This window comes from Solenopsis invicta, chromosome 9 (assembly GCF_016802725.1).
Source record: "Solenopsis invicta isolate M01_SB chromosome 9, UNIL_Sinv_3.0, whole genome shotgun sequence".
Taxonomy (NCBI): Eukaryota; Metazoa; Arthropoda; class Insecta; order Hymenoptera; family Formicidae; genus Solenopsis; species Solenopsis invicta.
This window is the reverse complement of record NC_052672.1, coordinates 7,176,637-7,198,772: the sequence shown is the minus strand read 5'-3', so window position 1 is coordinate 7,198,772 and position 22,136 is coordinate 7,176,637. Positions and strand designations below refer to the sequence as shown.

General features: G+C 31.4%; 2 protein-coding genes and 1 long non-coding RNA gene across 6 annotated transcripts; 1 reads left to right on the top strand and 2 right to left on the bottom strand.

Moving 5' to 3' along the window:
* Positions 1-331: 331 nt before the first annotated feature.
* Positions 332-5,390, bottom strand: LOC105198887 (zinc finger protein 107). The gene is made up of 4 exons (XM_011165736.3): positions 5,112-5,390; positions 2,717-3,848; positions 1,733-2,298; positions 332-1,375 (listed from the first exon to the last, which is right to left on the bottom strand). Exons 1-4 carry the CDS (start codon positions 5,139-5,141, stop codon positions 782-784), a joined length of 2,322 nt encoding a protein of 773 aa, XP_011164038.1. The 5' UTR covers positions 5,142-5,390; the 3' UTR covers positions 332-781.
* A 961-nt stretch (positions 5,391-6,351) lies between these two features.
* On the top strand, positions 6,352-19,967 carry LOC120358729. Its single transcript, XR_005575624.1, has 5 exons — positions 6,352-7,529; positions 7,964-8,018; positions 9,191-9,228; positions 19,340-19,418; positions 19,688-19,967. It is a non-coding gene; the product is annotated as an uncharacterized LOC120358729 (long non-coding RNA).
* LOC105198886 (ITG-like peptide) lies at positions 12,057-22,136 on the bottom strand. Of its 4 annotated transcripts, none has more exons than XM_011165733.3 (6): positions 21,974-22,136; positions 18,583-18,774; positions 16,705-16,837; positions 15,673-15,822; positions 14,963-15,051; positions 12,057-14,745 (listed from the first exon to the last, which is right to left on the bottom strand). In XM_011165733.3, exons 2-6 carry the CDS (start codon positions 18,742-18,744, stop codon positions 14,602-14,604), a joined length of 678 nt encoding a protein of 225 aa, XP_011164035.1. In that variant the 5' UTR covers positions 18,745-18,774; positions 21,974-22,136; the 3' UTR covers positions 12,057-14,601. The 4 variants fall into 4 exon arrangements, with proteins under 4 accessions (XP_011164035.1, XP_025994676.1, XP_011164036.1 ...); XM_026138891.2 differs by having other exon boundaries at positions 15,673-15,819; XM_011165734.3 differs by having other exon boundaries at positions 16,705-16,834.

Here is a 22,136-nt window from a genome sequence, read left to right as displayed (position 1 = left end):
TCAATTAAATATATAAACGCAATACATTAAATTCTTTTAATCTTAATGCACAAATGGAAATCGAATAAATTTTCGATTTTTTCTACAGTTTACACAAATAATACATGTGCAAAATGAAAATATTGTATATATGTATGCTCATGTTTTACTATTATTTTTATTTTATATATATACATCAAATAAAGGAAGTAATAGGAAAATACAAAAGTTTTGTTAACTTTTGCTAAAATTTAAGAAGTTTATATATATATATATATATATATATATATATATATTGTATATAAGAGATTTTTTACATTTGTACAAAGGAAATATAAAGAATTTAATTTTATGCTGAGATATTATGCTTTTTATATTTTAAAATTAAACTAAATATAGAATAATGCTATTAATAATACACTCTTATCATTATCAAGTAAGTTTTAAATACATATTAACTTAGTGTATGCAGTCTTATATTTTAATAAAATTTTACGTTTGCATCTCAATAACACTTATATAATATAGCTCTAAAAATATTAAAATGTTTGTTATTGTATGAGGTAATAAAATTTATCTATTTTGAAAAAATGTATATTTATTTATTTCCAAAATTAAAATAAAATGTTAGATTACATTCTGTAGTATAAAAAAATATATTTTATAAAACTTAACATTCTTCATTAACAAAATAAATAAATTTCATATTTTAGTAAAATATAATAATATAGTGGCATATTTTAAATTTTAAGCAACTATGATATTGCATTTTGAACAATAAACATATATGTTGTGTAAATGTTCAAATATTAAGAAATGCTGGAAATTCATGAGTTAAATAGCTTTCTATCGTTTCCATCTTATTATTATTACTTACAAGTGGAAACGAGCTTTCAATATTTTCCAGCGATATCTCCGAATAACTTGTATTGTCATAATACATTTGATCAGTATTCAGAAGACTACTTTGAAATTCTATATCTTGATAATCTGGTAAATTCAATATTTCATTACAATTTGTTCCAAATTGATCAAGTTCACTAGCAGGTAACAATTCTGAGTTGTTGGTGATTTCTACAGTAAGTACTTGTCCCGTGTTTACATCTACTAATGAAAGAACTTGTGGAATAGAATCGACAACAGATAAATTTGTAAGTTCCAATGACAAGTTTGGACATTCAGAAGTTTCCTCCGGATTTAACAATGGTTGTGTTTGCAGTTGTGAATTAACATTTACAGTTTGTTTTTCTACATTTGTAATTGAATAGTCTCTCTCTTTATTCTTTGTAATTGATTCGCGTCTTCTTCCAATTTTGGATCTATTAGTTTCCAGTCTATTTGGTTTATCTGGCACTGGCACAAGATTTCCGTCTTTTGTTTTCATGAGCTTTACCACCTTAAAATTATAATAACATATATGTATTATAGGGTATTCAAAACTAATGGCAGAAAATTTAAGGAGTGATTCTGAATAAAGACAAAAACAAAAAATAATGATTGCAATTAATTAATTGTTTTTTAAAATTACGTCTAAAAATTTATGTGCTTTAGGCACTATACATATACTTAAAAATTTAAGCATTTATAATAAAAGAAAAATGAAATCTTAATTGCAATTTCGTTATTTGTGATCTTATTTTATCATCTAGAATCACTCCTTAAATTTCTTCCATTTGTCTTGTTTACGAAACACCCTGTATATGCATAGTATACATCTTAAGTGTAAAGAAAATTATCAAGAATTCTTCTTTACCTTTTTCTTTTTTTCCAGTGTAATTTTGTGACAGGTTTCCATGTGACGAGTAAGATGATGTGAACGTTTGAACGCAGTGCTACATTGTGTACAAGCAAATGGCCGATGCTGCTCATGTGACAACTTATGTCTTTTCAATAAGCTGTTTCTCTTAAATGCCTTGCCACATTCCTCGCAGATAAATTGTCGCTCCTTACTGTGAATGTAAAGTACATGATCCTTTAATATGCCGACGCTAGTAAACATTTTGCCACAATGTTCACAAACGATATTTCGCTCTTCTATGTGCAACTGTTTGTGCCTATCCAGATCAGTCCTTCTGGCACACTGAAACGTACACCCATACATATTGCAAGCAAATCGCTTTGCGCCCTTGTGAATGCGTCTAACATGTTGATCCAGGGCTCTTTGCGTAATTAACTTTTTCGAACAGATCGCACAAGAAAATATTGCTTTTATAGGTATATCTCTATTGACTTTATTAAGATGTAACGCGGATTCCAAATGTCGAAAATAATCGTCTTTTTTTATAAATGTGTGTCTGCAATCGGCACAAAAATATGAACCTATAAATGTTATTAAATGATAAATAATGAAAGAAGAATTGACCCATTAATACAAAATAATTGAAGGATTTTGCTACAAAAACTAACAAATCCATTTTTTTTTTAAATCAATTGTTTTCCAAATACTCTATCACACCTTGAAATATTTTGTATTGACAAGAATCAAGCAATATAAATCTAAATAGGTAGTATAAAATTAAAATTCCTGCAAGAATTAAACAAATCTAAAGATTTATCTTTTTTTTTTAAATGGATCCTCAAAATATTGTTCTTATATCTATTATCCAAAGAAAAATGATCATATTTACATAATGAACAGCTTAAACATAAAAAGTTTTTCTGAAAAAAATTCCTTTTTAAACTTGTTTGTAGATTTTTGTAAGAAATCCTCCAATTTATAATATATTTTAATATTCACTGTTTGTCGATTTTTGCTCGCTTAATTTTGATACATGAACCGCCCTAAAGTGTTCATGCGCCTTCTTCTTCGACGCAAAAGTAATTTCACAGCTTGGGCATTTATAGTTATCGTGATTCTGAATGTGAGATAGATACGTTTGCTCGATACTGAACGTTTGCCAACATCGCTGGCACTTGAATTGCCTCTTCTTACAGTGCTTCTCCTTGTGCTCCTTCTCGTCCGTATCCATATTTATCATATCTCCACAATCCGAACACACTTTACCGTTTTGATAACTGTGTTTTGCTCTATGACAGTTTAGTAGGGCACGTTTAGGAAAACTTTTTGGACACACGTCGCATAAATGCGAATGTCTAACCACCCGTTCTCCATGTGCGCGAAACAGATGAACGTCCAGATGCTTTCGCCTGGCGAATTTTTCATTACAATGAGGACAATTATTTTTCTGATGACCCTCCAAATGACGATCCAAGTGTCTTTTATATCTGAACGTCATTAGGCATTGCTCGCATTTCTGAATCTGTTCGTCGTCCAATAACTCCAGATTATCAATTTTTATTTCACGTTTCAACTTGGATGTGACATTTTGATTTATACAACTGTTGTCTTGATTAATATGAGAAACTGTATTTATATTATTTTCTGTATCAGGTTTGGTAGGACAATTGTAGCTTTCTATTTTCTTTCTTTCTAAGCATTGATCTTTATTGAATACACAAGATTCATTATTATTAACAGTTGTCGTTACCTCATCTGATCCTTTGCTTGAATCATTTGTAAAATTCGAAAAGCTCAGATTTGTAGCGTTAAAATATTGATTTGAATGTGAAATATTAATATCTGTTGGTCTGTCTTTTCTTGTTTTTTCCTCTTTGCTCTTTGCAGACTCCTCGGCATTATGCAGCAATAAACTATCAAATTTCATCAAATTGAGATCAATGCTATTCAAATTAACATCCAAGCTGTGCCCTTGCAAATCAGTGCCTTGGGAACTTGTGGATGTGGCCGTTAAAACAACTTCAGAGTTTTTATTCTCAAGACTGCCGATACAGTCTCTCAGATAATTGTAGCTTCCTATCTCGCCATTTTTTTTGTGCATATTTGGCATGGTATCCAGAATTGAATAATTCTGAAATATAGATAATGTGTAATACTAAAGTTGCTAAATTACATTTAACATGACAACTCAAGTAGCAAGTTGATGATATTTATGATCATTTTGATGTCAAATGTCATCAAAGATGTTATTTTAACATTAAAATGATGATAAGTAATGTCAGCTTGATACATGCAAATTGTATCAATATGTTTTAGAAATAATGTGACCAGATATTTTCTAACTCAAAGCACAACTTTATACTAATGGAAATATAGGTATAAAGATGCAAAGATAAACACAAGAATAATATTATTTTTATTTTTTATTTTATTTTCAAAAAATAATATAATTATTCATATATATTTAGTATTCTCATTTGCTTTAATCCTAGTGTACTGCTATGGATAGTCGCTAGAGTATTACCAGAGAGCAGCTTGCCAATTATGGTTTTTTACATACTAATTTAAGTTTAGTACAATTTCCAAAGCTTATTAAAATTTTGATAACTTAAAATAATATTTAATAAAATTTCGCTTATATTAAAATTGTTTTAATTCAATTATTTTAATTGAATTGTAATATCTTGCATTCTATACAATAGAAAAAATTTATAGAATTTCTTAATAAATAATTTCTTTTATAAATTTTCTTCTCTGCTAATTCAAGATTAGTACAATTTTCATAAAAATTTTGATAATTTAAAATTTGTTCAAATTTTGGTACCTTACAATAACATTTAATTTGTAACAAGATTTTGTAACATTAAAACAGTGTTTGTTCAGTTATTCTAACATGCTGTAATCTATAAAGTACAAAAAAAGTAAAATATTTTCAAGTGTAAATAAATTTTTTAACTTTATAAGTAAATTTTCATCCAAGTATTAATTCAAAGTTAGAACAATTTTTGTTTTAAAATTTTGATAGCTTAAAATGGCATTTAATAAGATTTTGTTAGTATTAAAATAATGAAGTTATTCTAATACCTTGCAACCTAAAATAGAAAAGTATAAAAAAAGTTCTTAATTTTAAATGAATTTTGACCAAAAATAGTGTTATTATAAGAATAATATGAATAGCATTTCAGGATCAATAATGGAAGATGAAATCTTGAGAAGTGTAATAGGCTTCTTAACATTTTTAATCAAAATTAATTTTTTCATCAAGATAATACTTAAAATCGAGATGTTTTTGACAAGATAGTGAAATAATTATGTGGAAAAAATGAGAATGTCTTGCCGAAAATAGGATGTCTGATTACATTATTCAGAGAAGTAACATCTGTAAGCGACTCACCTGATTGTCAAACAAACGTAGCGTCATCATTCCGAATTATTGAGCCTTAATAATTGATCTGATATTTACACAAGAGTGATTGTTACATGAAATAAAAGACGCTACATTTAATTAGTTAGAAGGATTATGTTGAATATCCATAAAGTTATGCGTATTTTTCGAAACATTTGTACGAAGATCTCGTACGACATATAACCTAAAAAGTGCTATGCCCAAAAAGCTGAAATTGTTCTCTGCCCGTCATTGATTCAACGAGTTATAGTAGATGGTTAACTTACCGAAGCCATAGTCTACATATAAAATTATATGCTAGAGGGCAGCGTCGGTAAGTCAGTTGTCTACTATAACTCGTCGAATCAATGACAAGCAGTGTTCATGTATGTACTGTAGATACACATGTTGTCCGATAGTGGTCATTCTGGCTTTTTTCGTAGGACCAGAGAGAAACCTGAGAGGTGCTACGGCGGCCTTTTTTTTATAACGCTAAAATTCCCGGCGCACTAACGACGCACATCCATTTATGCTGGAATATCAACTAAAATTACATCCATTTTGCGACACTATCGAACATTCTTTTGATCCAAGATTTTTATCCTCACGAAGATCCTCTTGATTCACACTTGGCACAAACGCGCGGTACTTGGTTTTCAACATTCCCGCGTACTTACGCCCGAAAATTTGAGATACGGTGCAACGGAGAAGACGCAAATGCGCGACGCGACGTCCCGACTAATTGTAACCGTTACAGTCTGAAGATCATAGAGGATCCAAGATCCTCGTGATGATTCTCGACGATTCAGCTCGATTTTGTCTTTATTCATACTTGGCACGAACGCGCGATCCTTCGTTTTTGGCACTCTCGAAACACTCCTGGTACTCACGCGTGTCTGAAACTCAAATACGAGACAACGAAAAAGATGCGAAACACAATTAAACACGACACGACTTCGCACCATGTATCATATATCCGATATGACGGATGTTGATACGAACGCCTGACACTCCATGATACTTTTGAAACACTCGCTCGTGTCAAAAACTCGTACGGGACAACGAAGATGTGAGTTGAAATGCGTCGCGACGCGTAGCGACGTCGCGCTGTTCTGTTTGACCTACTAACTGTTATCGTACTGCGTGATACTGCGTAGCGGCGGCCGGCGGCGGCGGCGGCGTGAGCCGCGCCTGCGCCGCAGCGCTGCTACACAGTGCTACGCAGTACCACGCAGTACGGTAACGGCGGTAGGTTAGGCAGGACGGCGCGACGTCGCTACCAGTCGCTACGCGTCGCGGCGCATTTCAACTCGCATCTTCATCGTCCCATACGAGTTTTTGAGGCGAGCGAGTGTTTCGAAAGTACCGTGGAGTGTCGGGTGTTCGTACTAACATCCGTCGTGTCAGAATCGAATACGATGCATGATGCGAAGTCGTGTCGTGTTCAATCGTGTTTTGCATTTTCTCCATTGCCTCGTATCCCGAGTTTTCGACGTCCAGGAGTGCCGTAAACAAAAGGTCGCGCGTTCGTGGTAAATGCGAATCAAGACCAATCGTCGTGAGCAGGATCTTGGATCTCGAGTGTATAACATACTAGTGGACGTTTGGGGGCGCTAATGAACGGGGACTCAATCGGTCCCACGAAAAAGGCTAGGATGGCCGCTCTCAGGTTTTTCTTTGCTCCTTGGCCGCTACCGCGTTAGTGCGCTATCGTCGCCGTTGCCGGTGCTGCCCGCTGCCATTTCCGTGTTTGTTTTTGTTTCGCGTAGTCGAACGCTCTGTTTTTCGCGCGTGTAGATACCGAGTTCGAATTGTGTGCAGGTATGCTTGCGAAAGTGCCGAATGTTGTTATACGTGCGTAACAGTGTCGTACGAGGAAACGATCATGCTAGCTCATGAAGCTCGACATTATGTGCTCGAGTAGGACGCATCAAGATCGCGAAAATGGTACGCGACTGGTGTCGTGCGATCACGTTAGATAGATTTTCGAATGGGAGCAAGTTGTTTCATCTTTATCTATTTTATCTACGCATGCATTCATTATTCGAACGGCTCTCACCGCTGCCTCGGTTGATGTGACGCGGAACCTTTGTTCCTTGATTCGCCACATTTGTCGTTGCTTGCTTCTTCTCGGGCACTTTCCACGTTTGGTCAGAGAGGAAGTCAGAGAGGAACTTCTCTGATCAAGTGTAAGATGTCGAAAGTGACTAATGTAAGAACGGACGAGCGTCTTAACGCGAATCACAGCGTGAAATAATGCTAGGACGTTGTATTCACGTTCGTGTGGGGTATACTATCTGCGAAATCGGGATCGAGAGTTAAATAAATAAGTATCGGGCGATCGTTATTAATGTGCATTTCGAGGTGAGCAGTAAAACGAGATGTCAACAGACTTTTTGCGAGATGACATCCATGAAGTGTAACTTGGTGAGCTAGTATATTATATTTTATTGATATATCTCTGTTTTTTTGTATTTTGTATTTTCACAGTTTGAATGTATAAATAAAAATAAATTTTTATTTCAACGTTTGATAAAATGTACAAAATATAACATGTAATATTCATGTGTAAAAAAAATTATGATAAAATGATAGTTATATGGATTAGCATGTGTTTGTGATATAAAATATTCTCTCATTAAATATGTTTATTTTTGCTATTGTTATAATTGCTTTGATACATTCTAAATTCAGAAAAAATTTAAAATAAGAATATTTTATGTTCAAAAACTGAGAGATTACAATACATTTATTTTATATAAAAATATATTAATCTACAACGTTTATAAATTAAAATGATAGTGAAATAAAGAATATTATGTTTGTGTTTATTATAATTATTATATTTATTATATTTTTAGAATTCGGAAAAAGAATACAGCAGCAGCAGCAGTGCAGTAATAGCAACAACAATCGGTGAGTAATTTAATTTAACAATTTGTTTACATACTATTAACTAATTAATTAAAGTAGATCTTTGTTTTTGTTTATGCTCTCTTGTCATATGCGCATGCAAAAAAGTGTACGAAATTGAAACACGTGTGTGAATAAAATTTTCTCTGCTTAAATTATACAATTTTTCTGCTTTAAAAACACAAATTTTTTTTTATAATTTTTGTGTTCTTAAAGCAAAGAATTTGTGTGTTGAAAGCAAAGAATAATTTATTATTTATTTTAATTTATTTTTATTTAATTATAGATGATTTAATAGATTATTATATATTCATTTATCATTGAAATCATTGAAATCTTTTGCTTTACTACATTGATAAGTCTATCATATACTAATAATTATGAAAACGTAGTTAAAGTTAGCAAAGAATTCTATGCAAGACGTAACATTTTGTAAAATTATTGTTAAAATTTTTTGCTTAACTAATTGGGTATAAAATCGATTAAATTAAAGCAGGCAACAAATGTCTGCTTTACAATGAAATTAAATTTTACTAAGTTTTCTTTTTTATATAATTTTATATAATTAAAACAGAGCTTATAATTTTAAATTTATCACACTTTTTTTAGCACGATACATACACAGTGCATCTGATACGTTCTTAAAATTAAAAAGATGGTTTAAATATTATTTAATGTATTGGATTGGAACAACAATTTGTAGTGATGATACATCTTCTTGCTGTGTCATACACATTATTGTACATAGGTTATCATGTTGGCAACACTTTGTTCACTGTGACTCTGATCTTGCTCTACATATTGAGGTGTGGAGAAGATTGTATTTTTCTGGATGTCGCATCTGAAATATTCCAATTTCTTGATTATGTTGATAATTTCTTCATTCTTGCCATAACTTTGATACTGTGACAATGGTACCTATTTATGTGGTTACATCAATCTTTTGCATAAATATCTACAGACATTGTCTTTGAATTTTTCTTATAAAAAATGCTTCAAGCTTTTGTTCCAACCCAATATTTTATATTGTGTTCCAAAATTAAAAGAATATGTCTATATTATGTAAAAATATTTTATCAATCTCATACATTTCTATGGTAGCTCAATTAATATGGTAGCTCAAATACATAACATATTTTATTTATATTTATGATTTATATTTATGATATTTTCAGAATCGAGCGGAAAGGAAATGCAGCAGCAGCAACAACCGGTAAGTGAATAATTTAGGCAATTTATTTAAGTATAATGAACTGAAGTTAATATTCATAGAAGTGAATGTGAAGTTAATCTTAAAAAAATATTAGCATTTAGTTAACACATAAATAATAATATATAAGTTTTTAAAAAACTTAATTTTTATTATTTTTAGTACAAAATTATCAATTTTCCAAGCCGTTAAAATATATAGAAAAAATGTATAAAAAGACTTCTTCATTGACAAGATGCATAATTTTCCTTTTATGCATACGCTTTATTTAGTATTTATTATATATTAGTAGATATTTGTTGCTGTGTTATACTATCTTGTAGATTCTACTACAGTTTTCTAATTTCGCGAACGTTTGATAGAATAATCTTGTAAAATAAGAAGACATCCATGCATAGTGTATCAAATGTAGAAGTGGACGTTAGAGAAGACGTCATTAATACGTTATTAATAACGTCATTTGACGTCACTTTGTTCACTGGGTTACAAAATTATTAATATATTTGACTTTAGTATTGATAAAATAAAAATATATGATATTAAAAATAAGAAATAAAATATTATTTTTACTATTTTTGATAAAATCTAAATGATTCATCGATTATTGTTTATATAAATGATATGCAACATAGTTGACAGTTTATACTCTATACATGATGTAAATATATATTTTACGCGTAAACACTCAACCCTTGAACGTAGTCGATTATATTATCTCATTAACCTGTTCATTGAAAGGCGTACAATAAAATTGATATTTTTAAAAATATATTGTATTTATAATCTGAATAAAATTTAATTATTTTCTCTGATGGTGAAGACTGTTTTGTAATATTCAATACATTTTACTTTCAACTTTACCTTTATATTTTAACTTCAGATCATTAATATAATGAAAGTATATAAAATGTTTTACTTTACTTTGAGACGTTTGAAACATTTACTATTATAAAATATTTATGATGTACATATAAAATATAATATTTTATTGAATATATAAAATTATTATATATTATTTTATATAATATTTTATCCACAATATTTTACTTAATTATGTCGAAGTATTATAATTCTTTAGATCTAAAGAATCGGAGATTTATTTATTAAACTTGGATGTTTTAAAAGTTTATATCTAAAAAGAAATTTATTTTAAAAGAGATTATGCAATTTTTTCATTAAGTATCTAATTTTTTGAAGGATGAATAAAAATAAATAAAAAGCAGTATCGATTACTTTTGAACATGTTTTTGAGGAAAAAATACTTAGCCAGCAGGAGTGACAGAAATATATTCGGTTTATTTCATATGCACCATCGTGTATTTCACATTTAGCTATTAGAACTGCTTTTTTTTTAAATATTGTAATTTTGAACGATACATTTACATATACGTCATAAACACATAAAGTTTTATGCTGGGATTAACTCTTTCGGCAGAGGTACTTTCGACTCAAGGCCAGATGGCCGAATTTTTCTTAAAATTTGCGATAGTTCGATCCGCTCGGCTTTGTATTTGCCATCACTTTACATTCTGTGCTTTGTGAACATGCGTCTGAACTTCCTTACAAGGCAAAGACTCTTACAAGCTATGATATGTATCTTTTTTGTGTGCAGTTCACAATGCCTTTTTAGTCCAGTTCCTTAGCCCGACTAATTAGATTAGTAAGAGAAAGATTTTCAGACAAAAACAAAGACTTTTGAAAAAATGTATGTATATATATTTACACACACGCATATATGTGTACATATATATATACACACACACACACACACACTCACACACACACACACACACATACATATATAATATATATGCCTTTTATGAAATTATGTATTTTATATATATATATGTGTAGATTGTAATATATAAAATATTCGCAGACAATTATATAATATTGTTTTATATCTAAAGATAAGATATATCCTACAACATATGAAGTAAATAATCATTACGTGTTCAACATTAAAGTAAGAAAATTTTGTTCTACACGCTTGCGGAATAATAAAATTTTAATTTAAAATACTTATAATATTTGTAATTAATTTCATACAGCGCAAAATCTGATGGCATCGCACATGATTAGATAAAAACAAGTTCATAATTGAACATTTTTGAGATTTAAAATATTTTATAGTAAATTTTCATATTTTCGTCGGGGAAATCGTCCAGAATATAATTAAATACATCATTTATAAATTGTAATTAAATTCATGTAAATTCATATGACTAGCCATCGATTCGCATTAATGAATAATTTTACATTTGCAATTTAAGACACAATGGAAAAATTGTATGTCTAAAATTATTAATAAAAAGTCTCATTGCAAATTTAACCTCAGATCTTTACATACGTATGATACAGCAGAGTGGATATGTGAATGTGCTTGCGTGCATATATGCGTAGCGTATGTGTGTGTTATGTGATGTGTGCATATATATATATATTATTTATAGGTATATATATATATGCCTCTAGAGAAAATATATGAATATTGTGTAAATATATAGAGCTTAGGTATATATACGAATTGAAGATAAAAATATAATTTCAATAGCATAATATATCTTGTAATACACATTCATATTTTATAGAATCCTCTTAAATGCATTAGGCATTTTGTATGATATGTTTTGAGTTTTCTTACACAGGTAGATTAACATTTTGGGAAATATTGATAGTAGAGGATTGGTAAGATGTCTTCAGGGGACTCTCTTGGCGATTGTAGCACCAGTGGCGTGGAAAGCAGCGGTTCGCTGAGAGTTTTTTTTTAATAATAAGTCAAAGGACAGATTCTACTGAGATTAGAGCATTCTTGTCATTTTTGTTTCTTGTTGTAATTGCTGTATTGTTGTATACGAACGCGGTTTCGAAAAACTCTTAACACTGCGCTTCCCACGATTACTCTTAAAACATCGTGCAATCGATCTCAAACGATTTTTACTTAACATTATTCTTTCTTTGATGACAGTAACGATTAATATCATAATGAATTTTTTCCACAGAGTAATATTTCACATAACAATAGCCACAGACAATATGCATCGTGTATTTAGTATTACGATTTCATTAGCGTTAGTACTTCTAATAGAGCGATTTCCGCGATATTATTACTCGACAGAGAGAGATTTCTGTGATTAATGTTTTACAGAGCGATTTCCGCGATTTTTTAATAACTTCCTCTTCTTGGTACTTGCTTGAAATTTTACTTTTTTTTTATTTTTTTAACGAATAATACGCACATCTATATTTGCCACTAAGAGTTAAAGTGTCTCCTCTGTTCCCGTCGTCTTTCATCGTATATATGTATATTTATATATAACGCTATGTCTTTGAATGTAAGGTAGCGGAGAAAAACTTTTCCCTCTTTGATATGTATCGTTTACAGCGTATTAATCCTCCTACATTCTAAAATGTGTCGTTTTTCAACTTCACGATGTGACTTACATTACGAGTACAATATACACACCGACAGTGTGCAAAGTTCTTTTTGGAGAAGGGTAGGAATAAATGTATTCGACGTTAGAGTCGAAGTTAAACGTCTAAGTGTACGATTCCTAAGGGTAAACTCGAAACATCGATCGGATTATAAGGTACTTGTGCCTCTTTTAGCTCCTTTTCCCTCAGTAGAAAATACTTTTCTGCCAGTAAAACCGTCTGAATGACACTTCGCATTTCTTGCGACGTCCGCCGAACGACCGTTCATAAAGCGTGAGAAAGAAAAATAAATACTTCGATCTGTGCGTTTGAATAATCAACGGGATGTGCAATGGCGGACTTACGGATAACCGGTTTCTTGGAGCCCCATTAGGGGCCTCCATTACTGACAGCTTTCCCAAAGCGTTTGGCTGATTTATGACTGTTTGTGCTTAAAATGTTCACATTTTTGCAATAAAGTGCAAAACGTCATAATATTGAAAATATCATTTGGCTCTGCGTTAGAAATGTTATTTCACTTATTTTATTTGGGCCTTAAATCCGCCATTGTAGACGATTTTTTTCATCATGTCCCGCTGGCATCCCCTCAGACTCATTTAAGTCAGTGCATTGACGATAACTCTGTTCCTTTCAGCTGCGCTTTCTTCATTTTGTTATTTTGTCAAAATTACGAAATATATATTTCATAAACGATATGGAAGTTTAAAGTTTGAAAACTTTGAGGAAAGAATTCCTTAAAGACATCTCAAATTTATGATGTCTCTTTTAGAATTATTTGACTATTCTTTTGGATCTTGATTTGGTTTTTATTTCAATGCTTATTTTAATGTTTAAAAAAGCACCTCTTGCATTTTATATGTTAATTTTGAAATTTTGAAATAAATTTTATGACGCTTTATAATACGCAATGAAATTGCAGCTGAAAAGCACAATCTTCGGCAATTTGAATGACACAATCGTTCACGGTATCGACATTGAAATTTCTCGCGTCGTTAAGGGAGACGACATTGTTATGTCAGCAGTCGTGATTTATTGTTCTATTGCTTCGGGAATTCTCAAAAGGTAGACTTTGTCAATCGAAATATCTTACAGATCAGCATGACGAGACTAACAGGATAAAATTGATTAATAAGATAAAATTGTCAATGTTGACACTGCGACGATAAGAAAGACTCCATTTCTCTCTTTGTGCACGCCTCTCTCTCATTTACTATATCTTATTTCTATAACCATGACTTATCGCGAGCAATTAACTGCTCCACTAATCTCTATTATTCGAAAGAAAAGCTCTATCGGTAGATGAACCTTCTTTCAAAACTGATAATTGTTTATAAGAAAAGGAGATCTTTAGGTGATCTTTATTACTTTTTATAAATTGAAGAGTTTTAATTAATTAATACGGATAAAACTTTCAATTAGGATATGTTTTCTCTTTTGCTTTGCTTCCATCGAGATTCGTACAAATGGAATCCGGGCAACAGTGGTCATTGTGCATGCATTTCCTCTCACATAGCATTCTTACCTCTATATCATTAAGAAACATCTTTGTCGAACGGCGCTCTTAAATCACCAGCGCACTCTTCCTTATCACGACTACACTAGCATGTCCCTTAATCCTAGAGACCTATTAGACGGCTTACTATGATATGTGTTATAGGTTTTTCAGTCGCGCTATATTCGAAGAAGAAACATCTTCGAAGTAACATCTTTCCGAGTAACATCTTTCCGAGTAACATTTAATTCAACTGTTTTATCGCACGCATCATACTTCCCGGTGTATCGTGGCATAGAGTAGAGTTAGGACTAGGAAGGAGATCGAGATAATGTCAAATCGACATACTTAGACCTAAGTATCTTCACAACGACTAAAGGAGGATTTGATTTTCTCGTAGCTTATCTTATACTGTATACTTCCCATTCGTCGTGACGACGAGCGAGCGTTTAGGCGTACGGCATCCGCTTGAACAGGCGGTTGCCCTGTCCGGTGATTCGTTTCTCGCCGGAAGTATATTGGATCACGGACTTTATCTGATCCGTTGCCACCGGTCCGATGCAAACTAAGGGGTCCTTGAAGTACGAGCAAACCTGCCAAAATATTTCCATAATTATTACAATTATTAAACTATTGTTCTACTTAGCGAGTCTACTTAACATAGAAAAAAGAACTTGAGTTTGTGGATCAAGATGCTAAGAAATTTCTTTTATGCACGTCGTCAGAGAAATAGAATTTTTTAAATACCTTTTTTAAGGAATTTAGATGCAATTACGCTTTACAATTCTAATAATATATACATATCGTTACCTTTCTGGGAGTTTGCCGATGTCGCCTTTGCAATTGGCAGCATAGACCACGGCTAATGTCACACTCGCTTGACATAGTGCACTCCTCATCTGTAAACACGTCACATTTGTATGATATGATCTTATAGAACATATAATATGAAAAAAAGTAGCTGCCGTAGCTAAAAACTGCGTATGATAACTTAAATTACAGCTGTAATATATGAACAGTTAATATTTTACTTATAGTTGAAAGAGTTTACCTTTAGGTGAAAGAGTTTAATTACCTGATGCAAAATATATCATGTAGCGATGTAGTTAAAAGTGTATTCAAGGTAGTTACATTAATTAACGAAGTGTATTGACTGACTATATATCTGATTATAATATCAGTTTTGATAATTACTTTTATGTTGCTACACGATGTGATCCTAACAGATATGCATGTTTTGCTATTTTATTTATGCATTAGAATTTATAAATTACAGCAAACTGTTTTGCTGTAGTTTATAAATTTATAGTTACGATAGCAGATATAGTTTTAGCAAATGATTAGCCATGGCAGCGAAAATATCATTTTCCGTGTATATAACCATGATATCAATATATATTATCAGTACCGAAAATTTATAATATATGTAACATAAACTATAGATTTTTAGTACTGATAGTACATACATATTGGAACATGGCTCTTGTGTTTTATATTTTAAGAAACCAAAATATACGCACTGTATAACTTGTTCGAAGTGGTTGGCGGTTGACACGATTTTGTTTCGCGTCCAGGCATCTCGGCACACATTAAGCCAGTTTCGCAATCGCTATCTCGCCTGCAAAGCTCGCCTTGCTTCATGCCAAAGTCGAAAATGCATGTTCCAACTACTGTAACATAACATTCATGTACGATTGCTTTTTTTTATCGATCTTTTAAATGTCTTCTGTTTCTCAATCGAAAAGGATGAGAAATAGAAGATCTTCATTAATTGAAAGGTGTTAATTAAAGGAATTTAAAGATCAGATTGCTCGAAAAATCGTATTTGTTTTTGACAGTTTTTATAGCCAATTACGTAAATACATGAAATTGGAATTTTGAAAGATATTAGACAATAATTATTTTTACAATTAAGAGTATAAAAACGTATAAAAGAGTATAAAAAAGAGTATGCTCTTATAAATATGCGATATACATATAGCTAAAGAAACTCCATTTTTTTTTTACAATATCTTAGTTTTTGATAGTTTGATTGTGGTGATTTTTCGTTAGAAATTTTCAAAAGTTTCCAATTATTGGGTGAACTACAAAATAGATTGAATAAAATTTTACAAAATGGCAGCTTTAAACTTAATTTTTTTAATGAAAATAATTGTGGTTTTTTATTAATAATGGCCATTTTGTTAATTTTTTTTCCATCCATTTTAATCAAGTGCTTCCAATAGCTATAAACTTTCTAAAAAATTTTTAGGTAAAAATTGCCATGATCTAGACTACCGAGAACTGAAAAATCATGCTGACGTCGTAATACAAACAGTACTTCAGATATTTATATATTATTCATATAAATATTTGTTAATATAAAAAATATATTTTTTTATTCTTTACATATTGTATGAATGTCCTTAAAACTGAATTTACTTTCATACATTTATTTAGTTCGTCGCAAAACAATTATCAAAGAATTTCGAGTAATCAATTTTTGATTTTTCAGTCTCCTTAATTAATAAGAATAAGCTTTCAGTTGAGATATTTTTCTTTTTTTTATTTACCTCCATCGAGATTCACACAAATGGAACCCGGGCAACAGTGGTCATTGTATACGCATTTCCTCTCATAGCAAGGTTCTTCTGTCGATTCGACTCCTTCATACATACCACCATATCCTTCCTGAAGTTCCGACTGCTTTGTTTAAAATATACAATTAAGATCCTAAATACATCATTTAGGATCACTTACATATAACTACGGATTTTGAAATCGCGAAATAATGTGGAAGGAAAAATTGGAAACGGGATTGTAAAAAGAATTGCTGTTTTCTTTTCATTAATAATTAAATAGAATAAAATTGTTACTTCATAATTTGTAGGAAATAGTGATCTATTTTTTTCTCTATTAATTTCAGTTTATTTACATCGATTTCTCATCGATTTCTATCTTAATCACATCCGTAATTTCGCTGAATCAACGTTATCAGTGTATCGCGTGATGCGATTTTTTTCATAGAGAGATCAAGTGTGAGTTGAATGATAATGCGTTTGATGCCCTTTCGTTAGATTAGGTTTATTTATATAATTTTGTTTGAACTATTTTACAATTTTAAATAAATATAAGCAAAAAAAAAATAATGCGACTATAGAAATATGTAATATAAAAAAGTATATACGAAAAGATAATATGCTAATTTCTAAAAATTTACAGTTAGATACAGATTTGAAAATAATTTAAATTAAATTTAAGTTAAATTATGAAACAATTAGCGACGTTGAAGCTGGTTATTAGAATATCAAAACTTTTTGCAGCATTGCTTATTATGCTTGAGTGCCGTTCATAATTATTTTATGGTTTTACAAAAAAAATTACAATTATTTGAATTAAACCGCTTAAATGTGATCACACAAATAAACAAAGAAGCGTCAACTGTCTAGGCTAGATCGTGGAGCCTAATATTATTTTATATGTAAATTGTAAATACATTTTATGTTTTTATAAACTGCACGTATAACACAAATGTTATTTTGAGATTTGTATCTAACTAAATTTTTAGATGCTTTAACAAAACCATTTCTTTCCATGTACAAATAAGAAAATATTGCTGTCTAGCTTTCTATACGATAATAAACGAAATTTCACATGATTTAATTGTACACGTGACGAAGAGAATTATCTGCACTTAATCTGAAGTAAATAGAATTGCAAATTGAAATGTTCGAGGATATTATCGGGTTTGAGTAACCCGGAGGTTATAGCTCACCTACAGTTAAAACGCAATAAAAGTTTCTATAGTAGCTGTAACTTTGCAAATATCGCGCTGCAGGGACGATTCTGCTCAGTCTCCGGATCGCAATCTCGTAGTTAATTCGCGGCCGAAGAAAAGAGAAATAAATAAAAGAAATCACCGGAGAATTCTTCTCGCAGTGCAAGTGCAAGTGCACGCAGCTCGAAAATGAAGTATCGATCGTGCGTGACCCGTATTGCGACACGGGATGTTTCTAATTAAATCAAATAATAAAAAGTTCAAACGGCGACTATAAAAACTCATAAAAGGGCATTTAAGCGAAATGGAGGATGCTATAAACTTTCATCAATCTATATCTGAAATATATTACATTATTGTGGACAACTGTAAAAGAGTAAAGCAGTTTTTGAACTTTTGTTTGGTCCTCTCACAAATCACAAGAAAAGTTTGAAGGATATCTAAAAGATTAAGAGAGTTTTTGAACTTATGAACTGGATGTCAAGGATAATTTAAAGATTCCTTGAAAGATATTTTTTTTATTAAAGCTTCTCTCTGTGATGTCTAAAATATTTGTGAAGGACGTTTCGGAATGTATTTTGCACGTCTTTGCAGCATTTTTAAGATAAAGTATAATGATCGCGGGAACACAGAAACGTGACTTTTTCAAGGACAAGGTTGCATTGTTCAATACCTGTAGTAATCCAGGACGGTTCATGTAACCTCCGTGACCGCCGTAGCCGAGATTAGATAACATTTCGGGACTAAAGCGGTTGAAGAGACCACCCCATGCCTCGACACCGATATAAGCCGTGTTTGCTACAAGCACCAGCGTTATTACCGCACACGCCTTCATGCCGCTGGAGATGTACTGATCTTCGGCGCTCTGTAATCATCCGAGGGAGAAAGGATTTTCATACCGTGCTAAAATTGATTTAAATTTCTCGAAGAGGCTTGGCACGTAACCGCACATTCTTGAAAAGTGAACGTTGTTACATATTATTGCGCAAATATTTGTACAAATACGGCGTGCGTTATTCCAAAATAATCGGGAGAGTCTGAATTTATTAAAGAGAATTTATTAAAATAGCAGACAGAACAGACGCGCGCTACAAAGCTTTTAATATTACAAATTACAAATTTAATATTACACTATTAACCACTCAATGTGCATAGTCGAAATACACGATCTCCGCGATGACCGTCGCTCAGGAAATTAGCGCAGCGAGAGAATCAATCAGCATCGCGGCAAAAGGATTAGAAAGGATTTTAAATGTCCAATCGAATTTAAATAAAGACTTGTATAAAAAGATTTTAAAAAATTATAATTATATTTTATTAATATTTATTTAAAGTATGAATAAAAAAATTCAACAAGCCACATAATTATTTTTCAAAATATTAAACATTTTGAGCGCTACTATAACTTATCTTACACTTGTATGTTACAGATTTACTCGCAGATTTACAAGATCTGAGAGGAGGAGGAGGCCTGGGAGAGGCATCTGGCCCCGGCGGAGCAACCTTGGGGTAAATATTTTTTATTTATATAAAATTAAATTTTTTTTTATTTGATTTTTTCTTAATAAATTAAAAAAATACTTGAAAAAAGAGGAATCATACACAACTGGATAAAAATTAAATTTTGTGAAGGTATTTTTTGGATATGATTAAATTACTGAATATCTAATTGAAAGTTAAATTTTAAAAGTTTGATGTGTCTGTTAGAATTAATTTTTGAAATACTGATCATTTTGAGCGCTGTTTTAATTTTTAAATTGTGTGTTTGTGTGTTACAGTAATCACCGTAGCTTCGTGGCTGATTAACTCCGCTCGTTGCGCATCGGATCGGTGAGTTAGAAATTAATTTTTGTATTGTATTTTAATGCTTTCTAAATAATCTGCGTAGGATTAAAAAAAATTACACTGTTACTATTAACTCCTCAATACACATAATTAAAATACGCTATCTCCGTGATGATAGCCGCTTACGAAGTTAGCAGCGAAAGAACCAATCGGCATCGCGGAAAAGCGACAACAATAACTCGGATATATTCTTTAAATATCTTTTTTTTTAGAAAGGACATTTTTCAAGTGCATGGAATTTATTTGATCGGTTTAACAAAATATTTCTAAGCACTCGGAAATTTTGTTCGCTACAAAATTTAAAAGGTCTAATTTAATTTTTTTTATATTAAATTCTTTATTAATTCTTTTATTTCGGAAATATGGTCGACAGTAATGTATTAGAATTAGATTTGTTTAAAAAAACTCTATGTAAAAGTAAATTACGATGCAGTTCATGGAGATAAAGATGAAAACAGAATTTAAATTGCAAAACAGGACTTGGGAGGAATGTGTTACCGTTTAGAATGAATTTCACTCGATTTTTTCTCTCTCGTATCTCTCGCGAGTATATTTTATTTCCGTGTTGTTTATCCTGACTGTTTTTGTTGCAAGCAGCGATCCGTAAGACGCAGTTAGCCGTTAGCATCAAACCCGTTTTACACGAAGGCTTATCATATCAGATACCGGTGATGTAATGCTTTTACTATTTTTCTCAAAGTGATCTTTTCACAGATGCCAATACAGTTTCATAATGCAAAAGCAATAAGAGCGTAAAAGTTCTTCACACAAGTCATCGATGTCATTATTACTTATTTCTTTCTTTAATTTTATTTCTTACGTCGCATTATCATTAGTGAAGTTTACTAAAGCTCACTAATAGTGAATCCGCCCGGAAAGAATGATTTTGTTGAAGTATCTAAAATATCTAAAAATTTAGCTGGCTACAGAGCTGAAAATAAATTTGTTGGATCAATAAAAATAATTATGTAGGATTTTCAAACATGGTGGGCACTGTAAAAAATTTTGACACTCCAGCAATCAACTCGAGCATCCTATTATACATAATTATTTTAATGGTCTAACAAAATTATTTTCAGATTTGTATCCAACTAAATTTTCAGGTTTTTTTTTGACAAAACCGTTCTTTCCGTGCGGTTAGACACTTGTGCGACCTAGTGCATATTAAAACCATTGTATACCGATTTTATTTGAGTGTTGGTTAAAGTTAAAGGTAATATTTTGAACGATAAATTGCCCAATGTGTACTTTATCAAACGGCACACTAAACATTGTAAAGTTCACGTTTTAATCCGTTTATTTATTTACATTAAACACACATGGATTTGTGTACAACGACTTTAATGAGCACACCAGCGCACACTAGCGCGTGTGCTCATTAAAGCCAACCAAATTTGCTGTAAGATTTGTTATTACTTATTGTTAATATGTTTTGCTGCGGCTCAGATGTTGCATGATAATCTGTCATAGCTTTAATTAAAGCTTACTTAAGCAATTAATATTGAAAGAGGCTTAGAATCAATTTATATTTATTTAACTTGTATATTCGAAATTATTATCATGATAGAGTAGGCATTTAGAGAGAATTATTTTATGTTTTATCGTAATAAAAGATTACATATGTCAACATCAAGTTGTTTATAAAAGATCGAAAAATGTAGCTACATTCATATTCTACTCAAGGATTGAAAGCAATTTACGTTAGCATATAATATGAATTACATTAGGTAACCAGCAATAACCTCGAGTACATAATCAATAATTCTTATTTCATCAATCTTCTTCTTGTTTCTTTTTATCTGCGGTAAAATTTATTTCAATATTTAGCATGCATTTATATGTAAATGAGTTGTGAAAACGTTAATTAATGAGTTTAATATAAATTTCAATTAAATTTAATTTCGGTTTCCTCAGCTCAAATTATATTTTAACGAGCAAACTAATTGGGTCAGAAAAATATCTAAATTCTGTTCTATTTTAACATGAAATCAATCATAAATCAATTAGTTTCTTATTTTGATTGCATTTTAACACTTTAACGTTAACCGCTGTCTACAAAAGACACGGTGAAAATGTCTCAAGGACAAGCTTCGAAAAATGTAACATGCAGTATATTCTGGTATCTCGTTCTAAAACACCCACGATGCCTACAGCATCATGATACTGTGAACATCTGAAGCACTCCTTCTGTTATCGAGTTTAAGCCATGATTCACTTACGAAACGTTCTTGCGCCCTGGCTCAGGTTGCCTGGAACGCCTTCACACCTCGGCCGGGCAGGATTAGCTACTCCTCGATAGATTCACACAAGCTCAACAAGTCCTCGGTGGAGTTTGTTGGAGGACTGAGTCCGTGCTGCGCTCGCTTCGGCAATCTATACTTC

Excerpts from the sequence above, each read along its gene's own strand:
- LOC105198887 (XM_011165736.3), bottom strand. The coding sequence starts at position 5,141 with ATGATGACGCTACGTTTGTTTGACAATCAG. Across the intron at positions 3,849-5,111 it reads TACGTTTGTTTGACAATCAG|AATTATTCAATTCTGGATAC; the intron begins GTGAGTCGCTTA and ends TCTATATTTCAG. Across the intron at positions 1,376-1,732 it reads CACTGGAAAAAAAGAAAAAG|GTGGTAAAGCTCATGAAAAC; the intron begins GTAAAGAAGAAT and ends TATAATTTTAAG.
- LOC105198886 (XM_011165733.3), bottom strand. The coding sequence starts at position 18,744 with ATGAAGGCGTGTGCGGTAATAACGCTGGTGCTTGTAGCAAACACGGCT. Across the intron at positions 15,823-16,704 it reads TTGTGTGAATCTCGATGGAG|TAGTTGGAACATGCATTTTC; the intron begins GTAAATAAAAAA and ends GTTATGTTACAG. Across the intron at positions 15,052-15,672 it reads CACTTCGAACAAGTTATACA|ATGAGGAGTGCACTATGTCA; the intron begins GTGCGTATATTT and ends ACGTGTTTACAG.